Below are 16,751 nucleotides of genomic sequence, written 5' to 3'. Positions count from 1 at the left end.
CCCCGCCCCCTCCATTTCCAGTGGAAATATAGCGAGTTGTGTTGGTTTGTTGAGTTGCACTGTCCCAGTGGTAAACAAAAGCCGTGGGTGGTTGGCGGGTGCTCTGGTGGGGTTTGCTTCTTTTTTCTTTCCTATCAAACATCTGTCGTCCAGATCTCTCCTCCTTTTTTTGTGTATGTTACTCTTTTGTAACACCTCTAATCTTCGGCACTTATATGACCTTATTGTGTTGCAAGTGCCGTAAAACTTTTACTAAAACTAAAAAACCTTGTCCAAGTGTGTGTATCAGTTTCTGCGGCCTCCTTGAATTAAAGGAATCCTTAAAAACTCCTTGAATTTGTGTTCAAGGAAAAATCTCCTGAAAACTCGTTAAATTTTTGGAACTTCCTTGAAAACTTCTTGAATTTCGCCAAATCTGACCTAAACAAAATTTTTGGCGGATTGCTCTTGGCGCGCTGTCGAAAACGGCATAAATTTCTTGACCAAATCTCCTTGAATTTTTTAAATTTCTCCTTAAGACCTCCTTTTAATCTCCCTGAATTTGGTTGGTGGGGAGTTCATGACCGGAACCCTGAGTGTATGTGCGTGCTTGACAAGGACCTGTGGTTTCTTGAGGGAGGCCTTGCGCTGCCGAGAGCGAAAGGCTCGCAGTTTAGGGGATTTGAAAACAACAACGACGACGACCTTAGAGTTAGAGCATGCATCATTTAACATTGAGTGTGTATATCTTAAGATTATTATTGCTTATATTCCTGCTCATTTATATTATGCATGTGATTGTAAGCCTACGTGTGTGTGCATGTGTATGTCTGTGTGCGTGTGTGTGTGTCTGTGTGTGTGTCTGTGTATGTGTACATGTGGTGAAACACCAAACCAATGTGCCAGAATCTGGATAATAAAGATGTGTATCTTATCCTACCTTACCTTCATACATGCATGTTTGTACCGGCAGGAAATGACATCAGCGTCCCGTTGAAGAACAGCTTCATCCACACGGGTCATGGCGACGCCGGAGGGAAGAACTGGGGCAACCCGGGACAGATTGACGAGTGAGTCCACTCTACTGCTTGAGCGTTTGTGCCACCACGGGGTGGAATCAGGCGCTCGTCAATTTTGGGGCATATGGGGTTTTGGTATCATCTTAAAGCCTGTTCATTTGTCTTGCTGCTCGATGGAAAAAATAGACATTTATCTTGAACAGAAGTCGAGATATTTGCGATTAAAGTAGGTGGGGGTCATCTGGTTTCGGAGGTTAAATTACCGAGAAACTGGCCGCCAAAGTCTGGTAACTTCAAAACTTGAGATTCATTGAAAACTTAAATTGTTTATATTTTGTGCCTTTAATTAACCTTTTTCAGGAGAATTCCCACGTAAATTTGTTGTTATATGGACATAAAAGGTGTTGAGTCAAAAAAAAAAAAAAATTCGATAAAACTTGCCAAACTGGCCGAAAAGTGCCTTCTTCTTCGATTTTTTTATTTTGACAAACGCTTAATCTTACCCTGATGCCTCACATTTGTTGTTGTTATTTTGTTTTGTTGTTTTGTTGTTTTCGTTCAGAATTTGGTATTTTTAACACTTACAGTACTGAAGTTTAGAATGCTGACGCCGTGGTAGAGTTTTTTAAAATTGAAAAAAAAACTTTAGCAGCCCAAGAAACACGCTTTAAAAATTCCAATTGGTTCATCAACCACTCCGCTGTCGCATAGAGTGACTGCCTTTGATATTTACTTCAGTACAGTGCTTCCATTCGTTGTTTAATTACGTTTAGTGAGCCTGGTTGCGTCAGACGCATCCAAAGTCGCCAGCGGTAGTGAGCGCATACTACAGCACGGCGACTAAAGTCACTGACGGTACTGTAAGTGTGAAACCCCGCTGGTTGGCTGGTGCTCTGGTGTGGTTTGCTCCTTCTTTCCTATCAGACATCTATCGTCTTAATCTCTCCTTCTTTTTTGGGTCTGTTACTCTCTTGTTACCCCTCTAATCTTCGGCACTTATATGACCTTATAGTGTTGCAAGTGCCGTAAAATGTTTACTAAAACAAGTCCCATGTGTTTCCTCTCAGGGTTTACCTCCGTAATCCCATGGACCCGCCAGACTTGCATGAGGAGGACCACGATCTAGCCGGTCAGCTCGGATCGCGAAGTGAGTTGGATTTTTTTTTTTACCCTGCACCACGTCAGGTTGAAAGTAGGCTGCTTAGTTTACCTTTACCCCCCCCACCGCCCCCCCCCCCCCACCAGGGCGGTGCTACTGACTGAAGTTGTCTTTAAGCCTTTCCCAAAGGGGGGATATTAACATGTTCTTATACACAGTGGAATTGTAAATGGGCTGATTTATCAATGTCATGCTCCTACTGTGTCGGAACAACATAAGGGGAACTGCTGCTTTTTCTTTCCTCATCCTTACTGTCGTAATCTTTCTTCCTCTACTTCTTTTATATGTTTGTCACTCTTGTGAACTGCTATTTCTGGGGTGCCTTGAAAATCGAAACAGACTTTGTGCTGTTAAGGCTAGAGAGGTGAGCAGAGTAAGCCTGATTCCCCGTTTAGACTTCTCTGTTGACGTCCACCCCTTGGTGCTCATATGACCTGAAGCAGTTGCGAGTACCGTAAACCTTTCTAAAACTAAACTAAATATATTCAAAATGTTTTTTTAGGGATTTGAAGTTGTGTGGCTGAGCAGGTCTGCAATCCGGGTGGATCCAGTAACATCCAGTTATTGCTAAGTGGCTAACAAGGACATCCAGGAAATAAATATTTGACACTTTGCCATCACAAAGCTGGTATATAGTAAACCCCTTGCCATCACAAAGCTGGTATATAGTAAACCCCTTGCCATCACAAAGCTGGTATATAGTAAACCCCTTGCCATCACAAAGCTGGTATATAGTAATACCCTTGCCATCACAAGCATTTTGGGTGAAATCCAAAGAAACTGGGTGGTGAACAACATCGCCGATCGGCGTTTTGAGACGGGAGCAGAAGTTTGGCATTCATGCCGATCGATGAAATGTGACGGCAAAGTGTTTAAGTTGATGCCCATCGTGCCTTAACACTTTGCCCCCCACGGGATGCCGATCAGTGACGGTGTGATATAGCGTGTACCGCATCTGTGTCCTGGTCTGTGGGGATACGTGTTGTGCGCTTTGCTCGCTGCAAGGGTGGATAGTGTTAACGCTAGTTGAAGAAGGAAGAAGACAGTAAATAAATAAACAAACAAGTTTCCTCAAGTTTTGATTTTCTTCTCTCTCTCTCTCTCTCTCTCTCAGATCTGTTCAGCCAGTCTCAGTTCAACTACAACAAGCTGAAGAACGAGGCGACCTCTGACCCCAGGAAGAGCCCCCCCACCGGTCAGAAACCCTCCCCCAAACACCAGCAGAGGGGCAAGCAGCCTGCCCCCAAAAGGCCGCCCGCTCCGTCCGTCAAGAAAGAAAAGAGAGGGAAAAATTCCCTCAGGTGCAAGATGATTTTTTTTGTTGTTGTTGTTGGAAAACTTGGGTGTTCTCTGCACTTTTCAGTTTTGGCTGAGGCTAAACCAAACTTTGCTTTGGGAAATTGGAGAAGGAGAAGAAACAAGGGATACAAAAATGTTGCGATGCATTCCTGTCTGGAAATTTTATCTCATGTTTTGGGGGGGGGGGGGGGGGGGTTCTGGTTTCTTTTGGGGTTTCCCCAAGGTCGTTTAGCCAGGAGCAGTTATGTGTTATAGAATGATGGATGTTGGGGGAATGAGGGGTGAAGTGTTTTCATACCACCGGAGGCGGGGCTACTGAGTGAAGTGTCTTTAGGTCATTCCCAAAGAGGGGGACACTTAACATGTTCTTATGCACAGTAGAATTGTAAATGGGCTTATTCATCGATGTCATGCTCATAACTGTACCTGAACTACAACAGGGAACTGCTGCTTTTTCTTTCCTAATCCTTACTTTTCCTCTGCTTCTTTTGTATGTTTGTCACTCTCTTGTGACCTGCTTTTTCTGGGGTGCCTTGATAGTCGAAGCAGACTTTGTGCTGTTGAGGCTAGAGAGGTGAGCAGAGTAAGCCTGATTCCCTGTAAGGACTTCTCTGTTGACATCTACTCCTTGGTGCTTATATGATCTTATGCAGTTGCGAGCGCTGTAAAACCTCTGCTAAAATTTAAAAAGTGATTTTGCTAGGACATGGAACTTGTGACAGTGATAGTGTAGTTGTTGTGCTGTCAGACTCTCAGTTATAAATTAAGTGGGGGGGGGGATATGATGCTTTTAATGCAACGTTTTCTATCTTCACCCAGTTGGAGAGGGAAATGAGGTTAAAGGAAACTTTAGCCCGTCCATTAAAAGCTTCCATGATTTTATTTTTATCTGTAGATTCAGTGTAGTCATTGTTTGAGGAAGTGGAAGGCTGTGTAGTGGAAGGCTCAGTTCAGATTGATTTGTCCCTAGTGGGGTGAACAAGTGGGGTGATAGTTTGTTGTTGAATATAGTGGGGTGATAGTTGGTTGTTGAGTGTAGTGGGGTGATAGTTTGATTTAAGCCTAGTGGGGTGATAGTTTGATGAACCTGATAGGGTGACCATTTGTTGAGTGCAGTGAGGTGACCGTTTGATCAGTGTCTTTGGGTGACCGTTTGTTGTTTCTGTCCTCACCAGTGTGGACACTTCAGGCAGCAGCTCACTCCAGGAAGATGTCGCTCTGATAGATCTCACCACCTCGCCGCCGGACAAAGGTCAGCAGGGTCGCGTCAACGGCAACTCGGGCGACCTTGACATCTTCGACTCGCTGTGCTCGGTAACGGAGGAGGCCACCCACTACCGGAACATCCAGCTCCCCGCCCCCCTCCTCGGCAGCGGCTCTAGTCCCGACCCTTTTGATGTCAACGCCCGCTTCTGCCTCAACCCCGCTGGTCAGACGGCGGCCAGTGGTGCCTGGGCGGAGAACAAAACCTGGGGGTCAACGACCTCTGGGTCGAGCACGTCTGCTACAGTGTCCGCCTTGACCAGCATCTCCTCCTACTCCACGGTCTCCTCCTCCGCTTCCTCATCTTCCTCGTCCGCTTTAACGTTTTCTTCTTCCACGACCGCCGCGTCTAATTTGACGTCCGCCAGCTCGCGTTCGAGCGCGTCTTCTAGTCATCATTACGGCAACTCTTCCTCTTCGGCCTTTGCCCCGTTCAGGAACGCGACGTCTCACTACTCAAGATCTGAGGACAGCCCTGGGGGTCACCCGACCAACGGTGGACTGCTGTACTGCGAGCCGCCGGCCGAAGACGCTCAGTACAGCACGTACAGCAACGGGGCCCAGCCCTCGGGCCGTGGGGATAGCTACTCTGTGATTGAACAATCAGCGCACAGCAGCGAGAGCAATTCTGGGGCTTCCACGCTGCATGGACTAAATTTCTCCTCCTCCTCCGCCTCTTTTCCTGCTGGGTATATGGGCAGTCCTGACAAAGGAAGGAGCATCAGCGTCGACGGCGCGTTCCAAGAACGTTTAGAGCAGACAGTATTAAAAGCAGCAGCACAACCACCGCCTCAGCAAACAGACTCTTCTTCCATCGGCGGTAACTTGTTCCCCGCTCGTCCTCACTCGCAGCACGCTCACGTCGCGGTGCAGGGAACTCAACAGCTGTTTCCTGCCGGCCACCACCAAAGTCACCACCGCACCGTCCCGCTGTCCAGAAACCCATTCAGCCAACCGGGCACCGGCCCCGACCACCACAGCGTGGTGAGGCCGTCTGCTCGAGCCTCCTGCTCCTCAGACCCTGGCGGGAAAGAGAACATCGACAAAGAGAAAGCCGAGAAGGCTTTTGATTGGCTCAAAGATGCGGTGAGCTCGCTGGCGGCACAACAAAAGAAGGAGATGAATAACCAGCTAAAATCTTGCTCTAGATCCCACTCTCTCACCGACGGAGGTTTGCCTCTGTATGACGATGTGCCAGACGAGTCGAAAGAAGATTTGTCTGGTGGTAAAACGTCGACGAGTGCTGCGCAGCAGAAGATAAACTCTGCGTACTCCCGTTCCGTCAGCGGCGGTTATCCGAGGTACGACGAGGTTCCCGTGGAAGATGGTGGCCTCTACTCGACCGCCTCCCCGACTCGCTACGCTAACAACGCTCAGTCCCGCCCTGCTAAGACAGACAATCTCTCCTCCCCCTCGCGGTCAGGAAGCTACAGTACGGCTCCCACGGACCACTACGCCTTCAGCTCGGCGTTCTCCGACGCGACGTGGGGCGACGAGTTTGACGACTACGACGAGGATTTCGACGAGACGTGTGTGAAAAATGTGAATATTTGTACAGATTTAGAGAGCCCCGCAGGCGAGCCCCCTCCCCTGCCCCCTCGGACGTACATGATGAGCTGCGGCGGGTCTCAGCGCGACAAAACATCTCCGGAGAAGCCGTACATCTTGCCACTGAAGCAGGACGGCCAGCAGCTGAGCCACACCCACTACTTTCTCATCCCGCCCCTCAACAAACAAGACTCTCAGCCCTCCTCCTCCTCCTCTTTTTCTTCTTCCTCGGCTTCCTCCTCACTGGCGCAGAAGAGAGATCACGCGTCCTCGCCGTCCCACTCCAACAAGTCAACGGCCACCGTGCGCCCCTTTGTGGTCAACGCGGGCTACGACGCCACGGACGACCGCGCGGAGCAGCATCTGGACTACGAGAACCTGTCAGGTCTGATCCCCCGCGACGTGGTCCACCGCTCCCTCTCCAACATGTCGAGCGCCTCGTCGCGGTCCAGTGGAGGCGGGTCAGGGGGGTCGGACTGCTCCTCCCCACGCCACCACCACCACCACCAACACCACCCGGCCCCATCCGTCCACCACTCCCACCCCCACCACCATCAACAACAACAACAATATCAACAACAACACTCTGCGGGGTCTTCGTCTCCTCGTAGCCGGTCGTCCTCCTCTAGTGTGTCCAGCCGACCGCGACCAATACAACCGTCGTCAGACAGAAGTAAGCAGCGACACCCGACCACCTCCTCTTCTTCGTTCACATCGTCGTCCTTCTCCTCCTCCTCAGCGCACTACGCGACCCGCAACAACGACGACCCGGGGATGTTCCTCAGCTCGTCCCCGCACGACCGCATCGCGGCCATCCAGAGCCGTGTGATCGGCGTGACAGACGAGGAGTGCCACGCGGCGCTGTGCACCTTCCACTGGGACGTGGACCGCGCCGTCAACTACCTCAAGGTGGAGCAGCTGTTCCGGCTGGGCGTGGCCTCGCGACCTTCCTGCCAGAGGTTGCTCGAGACCTTGGACTGGAACCTGGAGCTGGCCAGTTCCGTCATCTTTGACGAGGTGCAGAGCAAGAAGAAACCTTGTGAGAGCACGGTCTGAGCGAAGATCTGGGTCGTCTTTGGTGACGTCTGAGCGGAGATCTGGGTCGTCTTTGGTGACGTCTGAGCAAAGATCTGGGTCGTCTTTGGTGGCTTCTGAGCAGAGATCTGGGTCAGGGTCGTCTTTGGTGGCTTCTGAGCAGAGATCTGGGTCAGGGTCGTCTTTGGTGGCTTCTGAGCAGAGATCTGGGTCAGGGTCGACTTTGGTGGCTTCTGAGCAGAGATCTGGGTCAGGATCGTCTTTGGTGGCTTCTGAACAAAAATCTGTGTCATCTTTCGTGGCTTCAAGATTCTCAAGTGGAGACCATGTGGAGAAAGGAAGACACAGATAAACAAACACATGTTAGTGATCAAAATGTCAAAACTCTGCTATCTTCTGTCCTCTCTACAAAAGATGGATTTTTGCTCCAGGATTTCCCTTATCGAATCAAATCCCCCCCCCCCCATCACCCGTCACTGTACGTCACTGTATAGTTTTGTGTGAAGAAATATGGTAGAAGTACTAACACGTCTACACGTCTTTGAATGCTCTTTCTCAATGGAGGTTTAGTTTCTCAGAGTGCCAGTTCTGTGGACCTAAGTGTGTGTGTGTGTGTGTGTGTGTGTTTTTTCCTGTAACAGGAAGTGGCCATTCCAAAGCCTCAAAGTACCAGTATGAGCGAAAAAGAAAAAAAGTCTATTCAGACATCAGGGCTTTAGATATGATATATGTGTTCTCTGCTGTTTTTAAATGAGAAAAGTGTGAAAGCCATTAATCTGAAACAGTCAAAGTGTGTTTGTTGTTGCCATAGAAGTGAAGCTGAACTTTGAGACAGTCGTGGTAGTTGTGTTCTTGATGAGCCGGTCTCATGGCCGGCCCTCACGGCGGATCAAGACATCAGCAGAACGAAGAACGTGTTGGATGGGAATCCACAGGGGAAGAGATGAAGGGGAAGGCCATACGGAACCCGGAGAAGAGTTGTCAAGAGTGATGTCCAGAAAAATGGAGAGACGTGGAACGATGTCACGAGGCTTGCCCTGGATGGCGAAAAGAGGAAAGTGTCTGTCTGTAACCTATACTCTTAAGTCCAGTGTGAGAAAGGCGATGATGATAAATCTTCAGCGGCCACCGAATGCTGTGGCATCATTGGTCTGTTACCTTAGATACAAGTTGTTCCCAGCCAAAGTTGGTGTTAAAAAAATGATCTCTCTTGAGAAAGTACAATATTTTTGGAGTTTTTTTGATTGGGTCGAAGTGAAGGGATGTAGACATCAGGAAGGAAAGTATATGTGCTCTCAGCCAGACAACGGGGAGCACGAGGCAGGGGTAGGCCACTGGAAACATGGAGGAGATGTGTGGAAAGGAACATCATGAGAGAAATGAAGCTCACTTGGAACGAGCTTGGAAGGATGGCCCAGGACAGAGATAAGTGAAAGGAGCTTGTGTGTGGCCTGTACCCTGCCAGGGGTGAAAGGATGGCCCAGGACAGAGATAAATGGAAGGAGCTTGTATGTGGCCTATACCCTGCCAGGGGTGGAAGTTAAAAGCATTGATGATGATGAAGCCAGAGAAGTGTGTCTCTGCCGCGCTGTGCCGAGTGATGTAAGAACACGTTTACTCTCCAACTTTGTGGAGCTGTGCAATCAATCCGGTTTTGTGTCGCGAGAAATGGTTGTGTCTGTGTCGTGACTAAAGGTCACTTGTCTGTCTGGTTCCAAATAGTGGGAAAAGTTCACAACAGAAGCTATAATCTCAAAATATTGCGACTCTTCTGTTTCTTCAGTGTTTCTGCCTTTTTCCCCCCCTCCCCCCACCCCCCACCCCCTTTTTAATCCAACTTTATCTCTTTGCAACACAGGAGTGTTTAAAGGTTTTGGCTTCTTTTTCCATACTGGAAGATCCCCCCCCCCCCCGGGGCGGTGCTACAGACTGAAGTGTCTTTAGGCCATTCCCAAAGGGGGGGGATATCATGTTCTTATGCACAGTAGAATTGTAAATGGGCTGATTCATCAATGTAATGCTCATAACTGTGCCTGAACTGCAACAGGGAACTGCTGCTTTTTCGTTCCTAATCCTTACTATCGTCATTTTTTTCTCTACTTCTTTTATATATGTTTGTCACACTCTTGTGACCCGCTATTTCTGGGGTGCCTTGAAAGTCGAAGCAGACTTTGAGCTGTTGAAGCTAGAGAGGTGAGCAGAGTAAGCCTGATTCCCTTTAAGGACTTCTCTTTGACATCCACCCCTTGGTGCTCATATGACCTTATGCAGTTGCGAGCGCCGTAAAACCTCTACTAAAACTAAAACAAACTGTGGATGTCGTATAAAAATCTTCGTACGTGATTGTTTGGCTTGTAAGTCAATACAGGACAGTCTGTCATGCATATGACTTTATGCAGTTGTGAGCGCCGTAAAACATTACTACTGAACCAATCAATCAAACTTTCATGCTCTGGTGCCATTTTTCCCAATGCTCTTTGCAGTCCCCGCCTATACCAGTCAACTCGTACGCATCGGCCTACTCTTTGGTTGTGGATGTGAGATTAATTTTGTTGTTTTTTTACTGGAATTTGTAACAACATTGCCATCACTTTTGACCGGCTCGTTTCCTTTCTCTTCTTCTTCCATTCTTTATTTCGGAGAGATGCTGTATGGGATTATTTATCTTGCAATTGTGTTGTGGTTCCTTTTCTTTTTTTTTTTAAATTTTGTTTTATGAGTGGAGAGATTGCTGCTGTACTACACACAGCTCGGAGTGAAGGATGTGTGTGTGTGTGTGTGTGTGTGTGTGTGTGTGTGTGTGTGTGTGTGTGTGACTGAGTGAAGGGTGTGTGTGTGTGTGTGTGTGACGGAGTGAAGGATGTGTGTGTGACTGAGTGAAGGGTGTGTGTGTGTGTGTGTGACTGAGTGAAGGATGTGTGTGTGACTCGACTGAGCAGCACTTAACCGCTGCTCATTCTGACTTTTATTGTTACGTATATTTCTGGTATATTTCTGTACAGACATCATGACATTACAATCTTTTTCTCAGCGAACCAGAAAAGTGACCATTACTTTAATGAGCTAGAAATAAACCCCTATCCAACTCAAGTTTTTGTAAAAATTTTAACAGCAATGCTTGTTATTTCTAGCCCCCTATTGGTTCCGTGTATATATAACTTGTTGCTCGGAATCCTTTTCTTGTTTTTTTTTTTTTAATTGTATTTTTCGGCAGGTCTCACTGTGAGTTGTATGTATATCCATCTGGCTACCAGCCTCTCCCCCCCCTCCCCCTTAGCTTTCTAATTCTTGTTACCGTATTGTGATCGCACCCATTTGCCTTCACAGCCACCTTGTTTGTTCTCAACGCTTGGGTATCTACGGCAATGAATGTGATACAGCCTGTACAAACGTGTTGATTGTTCTCGACTTTATCTCATGGATACTCCTGTGTTGTAGCTCGCGCTGTTGCTGTTGTTGTTGTTTTTGTTGTTGTTTTTGTTGTTGTTGTTGTTGTTTTTGTTGTGTGTGCTTTCACTGGATGACGCTCGTATGACCTTGAGCAGTTGCGATCGCCGTAAAAGTCTTACTACTACTAAATGTTTATCCTCTTACTGGCTGGCCTATGTCTGATATCACAATGATACTCTTCTCCGTGGGTGGTTGGCGGGTGCTCTAGTGGGGTTTGCTTCATCTGTCCTATCAAAAACTATCATCCTTCTCTCTCTTCCTCGTTTTTTTGTGTATGTCACTCTCTTGTAACACCTTTCATCTTCAACACTTATATGACCTTATTGTGTTGCAAGTGTTGTCCATTCTGTCTGCCTGTCATTCTTGCTTTCTTATGCAGTTGCCAGCTTCGTGGAATGTTACTAAAAGACTTGAATGTTGATTTGAATGCAGTAAAGTGTGTGTGCGGATGGTTGGAGGGCGCCACTGGTTGGTCCTACTTCTTTACTTTCCTTCTCTGTTGTTTTTGTTTGTCTGTCTGTCTGTCTGTCTTACTTTTTCCCAGCACTAAATGACGAATATTGAGTCGAGGCCCTTCTCTTCACTCGAAACTCAACAGTGTGTGTGGAGGGTTTGGAGTGCGTGTGTGTGTTTGTGTGTGTGTGCGGAGGGTTTGGAGTGTGTGTGTGTGTGTGGAGGGTTTGGGGTGTGTGTGGAGGGTTTGGAGTGTGTGTGTGTGTGGAGGGTTTGGAGTGCGTGGGGGTGGTGGGGTGGGATACTTGTCCTATGCTCACTATCCTGATGACACACCACTTCCATAGAGTCTGTATTTTTTGTTTCGAAAATTTGCCGGTTATGGATGTAAAGCACTCTTGAAAACAAGTTTTAAAATGGTCGCTTTTAAGCACAATGGGGCTACCCCGAAAAATGCTGTTTTGAGAAAATGGAAGGTTAAGTTTTTTTCCCCCTTGTTCAGTTTCTTTAAAAGACAAGGAAAGTTTTCTCTATAACCAAACAAATATACACACCAATGAAACCAAACTTCTCCAAAAGGTAGGGCGATGCCCACTTTTGATGTAGGTCAAGAATTCTGGAAAACCCCCCGAGAACTGGGGTAGCCGGCTTAAAGCGACCAAATGAGCCTCAAACAACTTGGTTTTTTTTCTACCAAACCACATTGCTTTGATAATAGCGATGATGCATGCTGTTACTCATGTGATACTTCCTTCTGTAGTAATTTTCCCATAATGTTTTGCTCCTAGATCGGGCTGCTGATTGTAATCTTTGTAGTTAAAACAATGTTTGAGAATCTCACTTTTTTAATCACTACTTGGCAATGTCATTAATTGATTTTTGGCACAATCGCATCCCATCTTGCTGTCACACATCATCAGTTTTTGCTGTACTCGTACATCATGTTATATATATACAGTATACTCTTTCTCGCCATGGTTTTTGTGGCTTTTGATTTTCGTTTTTCATCGGAGAAAAATTGCTTACTATAAGAAAATGTCTTTTACGTTTAGCTAATTTTTTGCTGTTGAACTTCCTGTGTGTGTGTTTTAGTTTTGGATTTTAGGGCATTCTCAAGACTTGCAAAGTTTGTTGTAATTTAGTCATTCAATTTGAAAAGTCACGTCACTATAATATTACTTGGGGATTCATTTTCTTTTTTGAGGCTGTCTCCTTTCACTACTTCAGTGACGAGATAGCAGAGGAGACCTGAGCTACTTTTTTCTGTCCACAAATCGTGACCTCATTTCTTTCTTGTGGAATCTCCGTTTATAATAACAGTGAAAACAGATCATACGAAAGAGTAACCTGAAGAAGAATTCTTATATTCACTGTTAAAAAAATGGAGATACGACAAGAAAGCACTGAGGTCGTGAAAGGGTTTTTGTAAACTTGTAGCCTGAAGAATAGAGCATCCCAAGTGAGAGGTTGTGTGTCCTTAGTGAAAAGTTTGTTTTTTTGGGGGGAAGGGGGGGGGGTGCATTTCCTTTTTGTCTCTCTCACTGCCTTGTGCTGGCTCAGTGCTACTTGTTATAGTGATAGATAAATGAGATATTGTGAGAAAAACAACGGTGGAGTCTATTGTAACACCTTGATATTACCGTATATCTAGTCATGTAGATAGACTGTCTTAGTTAAGGTACACTCATTGTTTGGATTGTTTGGGGTTTTTTTTGTTCTTTGTTTTTTCTTTCTTTTTAAATTTCTGTTGTTGTTCGTTCTGTGTTGGGTCTGTTCATGACGAATGCACAAGAGGAAGAGAAGGCAGTTGACTTGACACAAATGTTCCTCACTTCACACACGTGGGAATGGGTACTCAGCTATAGATAGACAAAAAGCGCGACCTCAGTGCTTTTTTGTCATGCCGTGTCTCTATTTTTTAATAACAGTGAAAACAGTTCGTAACAAAAAAGTGAGCGTAAGAAGAAGAAGAAGAAGTCCCGTTTTCACTGTTTTAAAAAATAGAGATGCGACAACAAGGAAGCACTGGGGTCACGAAAGGTCTCGTCAGCTTGTTAGTTAGTGTTTGATGAACGCTCCATCGGCTGCTTGCTCTCGATGTGGCCCTGACTGGAAGCGGAGAAAGTGTCTGAGTGTTATAGTAGGGTCTGCTGGGAAAACGATGGCGGTTGTAGAGCGCATCGAACATGCTGTAGGCCAGGGAAATGAGCTTTGTATAGATTTAGTTATTTATTGTTGTTATTATTATTATTATTATTATTATTATTATTAATAAGTCTATGATTATGATTATGATATTTCTATTATTATTATTATTATCATTCTTATTATTATTTTCATTATTATCTTAATTATCATTCTTATTATTACCATTATTATTATTATTATTACTGTCGGGGTTCTGACCTATTGCGTCCATGGTTAGGTTTGTGCTATTTATTTACTAGGTTGATTTACATTGAGGTTTCACGTGTCTTTGCACATTGTATTTATAACTTCATAGATATCTATCTATCTCATGGCTCTGATGGTTCTGTCACTTGTTAACTGTCATTTCACTGAGCGGGAGGTTGGAGGGCGTCATTGGTAGGTCCTACTTCTTTACTTTCCCCTCTGTTGTTTCTGTATGTCTGTCTGTGTCACTAAACGACCATTATTGTGTCGATGTGCTTCTCTTTCCTCAAACAAACAAACGAACAAACCGACCCATTTCCCTGTGCATGATCAAAGAGGTTTATATGTGAAGCGTGCTGACAGAATGAGTTACTTCTCGGATTCGAGCCTTAAGTTAAGGAAATCGATAAATCACTCTTATAGGTGAAGTTTTTACAATTTATAAGTATAGAATAATAAAAGACAGGTTTATAGTTAAAGAATATAGCATTAATTTTAAAAAACATCTACAAATTTGACCCCATTGAAGGTGTTTGGCCAATATCTTCGTTTGTGCATTGCGAGAAGTAACTCTTTTTGTCAGCACGCCCCACATATATAGTTGTAAGTTGTCTAACATAGCATTGCCATACAAAAAACCTTTGTTATTTCTTGTTGTGTAAAAGTGGTACAGGATTTATTTGTAATTCCCGTAAGAAGCAGTTGTTGTTGGTATTGATTTGTTTTTTGTTGATCTTGCCTTGGAGTTTGAAAATGTGATGACGCCCAGCGATCGTGCTGTCTGTGGTATTTTATCCCCAGCTTGTTTGAAATGTATGTGTGTGTGGTTTGATCCTTCTCTCCTATCCAACATCTGTCGTCCATAAATCTCTTCTTCTCCTTTTTTTGTGTTCACTTCTCACTTTTAATACCTGTAATGTTCTGCACTTATTTGACCTAATTGTGTTGCAAGTGCCGTAAAACGCTTACTGGAACAAAACATTTTTTGTATGTGGCTCTCTTGTAACACCTTTAATCTTTGACACTTCTATTTGACCCAATTGTGTTGCAAATGCTGTAAAATTGGTACTAAAATCAAACTAGGTGCTCTCTCTTTTTAGTAGTGTCATGTAAAAAATTGGTGCTTGTTCCAGATCTTTCCTCACTTCATTCTTTTTTATGTATGTCACTTTCTAACAGTAGTAGGTGGACAGTATTGCATACAGACGTGTCTCGTCTGAATGCAGTACTGCCCGCGAGTAGTAGTAGCACCTCTAAACTTCAGCACTTGTATGTCCTATGTGTGTTGCTGGCCCATCCTGTTAACCGCAACTCTCTCTCTCTGTCTCTTTCTCTCTCTGTCTCTCTCTCTCTTTTTCTCCCCCACCCCCACCCCTATCCACTCAAAGTGTATCTCATAAAACCGTGCTCTTTTTTTGCTCTTTTTTTTTTAACTCCCTCCGAGTTGAGTTGCACTGGATGTTCAAAATGTTTTTGTTTGTTGGTTCAAACTGTTTTCTGGGGGTTTTCTTTTCTTTGAAAAGAATTTCTTGTTTCTCCGTGTGCAATACCACAAAACGCAATGTCTTGTTATCTCATGACAAATACTTGTCCTACGTCTGCTGGAAGTATCATGTTATCACTGAGGACCGTCCTGCGGCGGTCGCATGCCGTAGTTAGAAAGTAACAGTAAATCACTCTTGGTTAATGAAGTTTTTCCTGCCTTGTATTTTAATTGCTCTGTGTTTATGCCATCTTCCTGTGTTGTAGTTATATTGGAAAGTAATAATATGAAGTCTGTCGCGGTTATGAATTCTTGGGTTGTGGTTGCAAGCAAATTGAAATCTGACACAATATGAACTGCACGGGCAGTATTGCATATACAGACGTATCTGAAAGGCCGCCAAAAATGACTTACGTCTGTATGCAATACTGCCCGCGTTCGCAAAGTGTGGAGTCTGCGCTGAGGGTGGTGAATCGGAAAACGGCAGAAAACAGAAGTTATATAAAATCATAACTGATTTGTTTGCTTTTTCTATTTGAGCAACCCCTCTAAATTAGCCTAAGTTGAAACGGAAAACTCGGCTTAGCCGACGAAAGTCTGGCAGTACTGCAGATTTCAAGCATACAAATACTCCACTGTGTGTGTTTCTCGTACTACTGGTGGTACTTTTTATTTCTTTCTTTTCTTTTCTTTTCCCTTGCTTTGGTCTGATCGGCAAGATTTGTGTGATGGAACACAACTACCTGGCTACATGATGTGTGAAGCTAAGACAGTCTTGATTGTTATTGTTGTGAGAGAAATGACGTAGAAGTCCACCCTGCTGTCGAAAATGGTTTATACCACAAGTCCTCATCTGTCCTGTCGTCACCTGTCATCACACGTTTATTATACCACAAGTCCTCATCTGTCCTGTCATCACACGTTTATTATACCACAAGTCCTCAGATACCCTGTTTCATTTACAGTTTGTTTCACTATAAAATCCCTCTTACTGTCCCCGAAGATTCGAGGTGTTACAAGAGAGTAACAAACGCAAAAAAGAAGGAGGGGAGATACAGACGATAGATTTTTTTTTATAGGAAAGAAGGAGCAAACCACACCTGAGCACCCGCCAGCCACCCACTCTCTCACTCTCACGTCACAGTTCAGGAAGAACTACCCCAGAGACTGTCAGAAGACACTTAACACAAATTTTCCTCACTTCGCCCAGATGGGAATGGGTACCCGGCCATAGGCAGCGAAAGATCTTGTCGGTATGTTAGTGTTTTAGCGCCTATAAATGGCCGCTTGCACTGTATGCTTCTCGGGAAGGTGAGGTTGTTTCAGAATGCTTTCAGGTCTGCTGGGGTAATAGTATAGATTGTGAAGCGTGTAGAGCTTGCTGTTGAGCGGGGATTTGCGCTATACAATTGCAATCTGTTGTTAGGTGTTAAAGAGAAACCAGTCTGATTCATGGGAATTTGGAAGAATGATTGATCATGACAAGGTTTTCTGAGACCCCGAGGAACAGGATTCGTAATACATTTCACATAGCTGGAAACGAATATTATTTTTTCACTTTTCGATGTATGATTTTAAAATTATAATGGGTATTATGTTGTCATGTAGAACGATTTTTTTTTAGAATGGGATTTGAATTGCTACAACTACAAGCAAGGGGTGGGGGAGG

At 45.1% G+C, this 16,751-nt stretch overlaps 1 protein-coding gene across 2 annotated transcripts in view; it reads left to right on the top strand.

Annotated features, from left to right (window-relative positions):
* The window catches only part of LOC101863813 (platelet binding protein GspB), a 30,912-nt gene extending 22,230 nt beyond the window's left edge, over nt 1-8,682 (top strand). For both annotated transcript variants that reach the window (XM_005097520.3, XM_013082041.2), the window contains exons 12-15: nt 953-1,049; nt 2,066-2,145; nt 3,272-3,458; nt 4,632-8,682. In XM_005097520.3, coding sequence (XP_005097577.1) covers nt 953-1,049; nt 2,066-2,145; nt 3,272-3,458; nt 4,632-7,323 — 3,056 coding nt within the window. In that variant the 3' untranslated portion in view covers nt 7,324-8,682. The remainder of the gene's footprint in view (nt 1-952; nt 1,050-2,065; nt 2,146-3,271; nt 3,459-4,631) is intronic.
* Nucleotides 8,683-16,751: the final 8,069 nt, after the last annotated feature.

The sequence above is a fragment of the Aplysia californica genome, unplaced genomic scaffold (genome assembly GCF_000002075.1).
Source record: "Aplysia californica isolate F4 #8 unplaced genomic scaffold, AplCal3.0 scaffold00156, whole genome shotgun sequence".
In the NCBI taxonomy this organism is placed as follows: domain Eukaryota; kingdom Metazoa; phylum Mollusca; class Gastropoda; order Aplysiida; family Aplysiidae; genus Aplysia; species Aplysia californica.
Note: the sequence above shows the minus strand (reverse complement) of the source record. Positions and strands in the feature narration are given on the sequence as shown.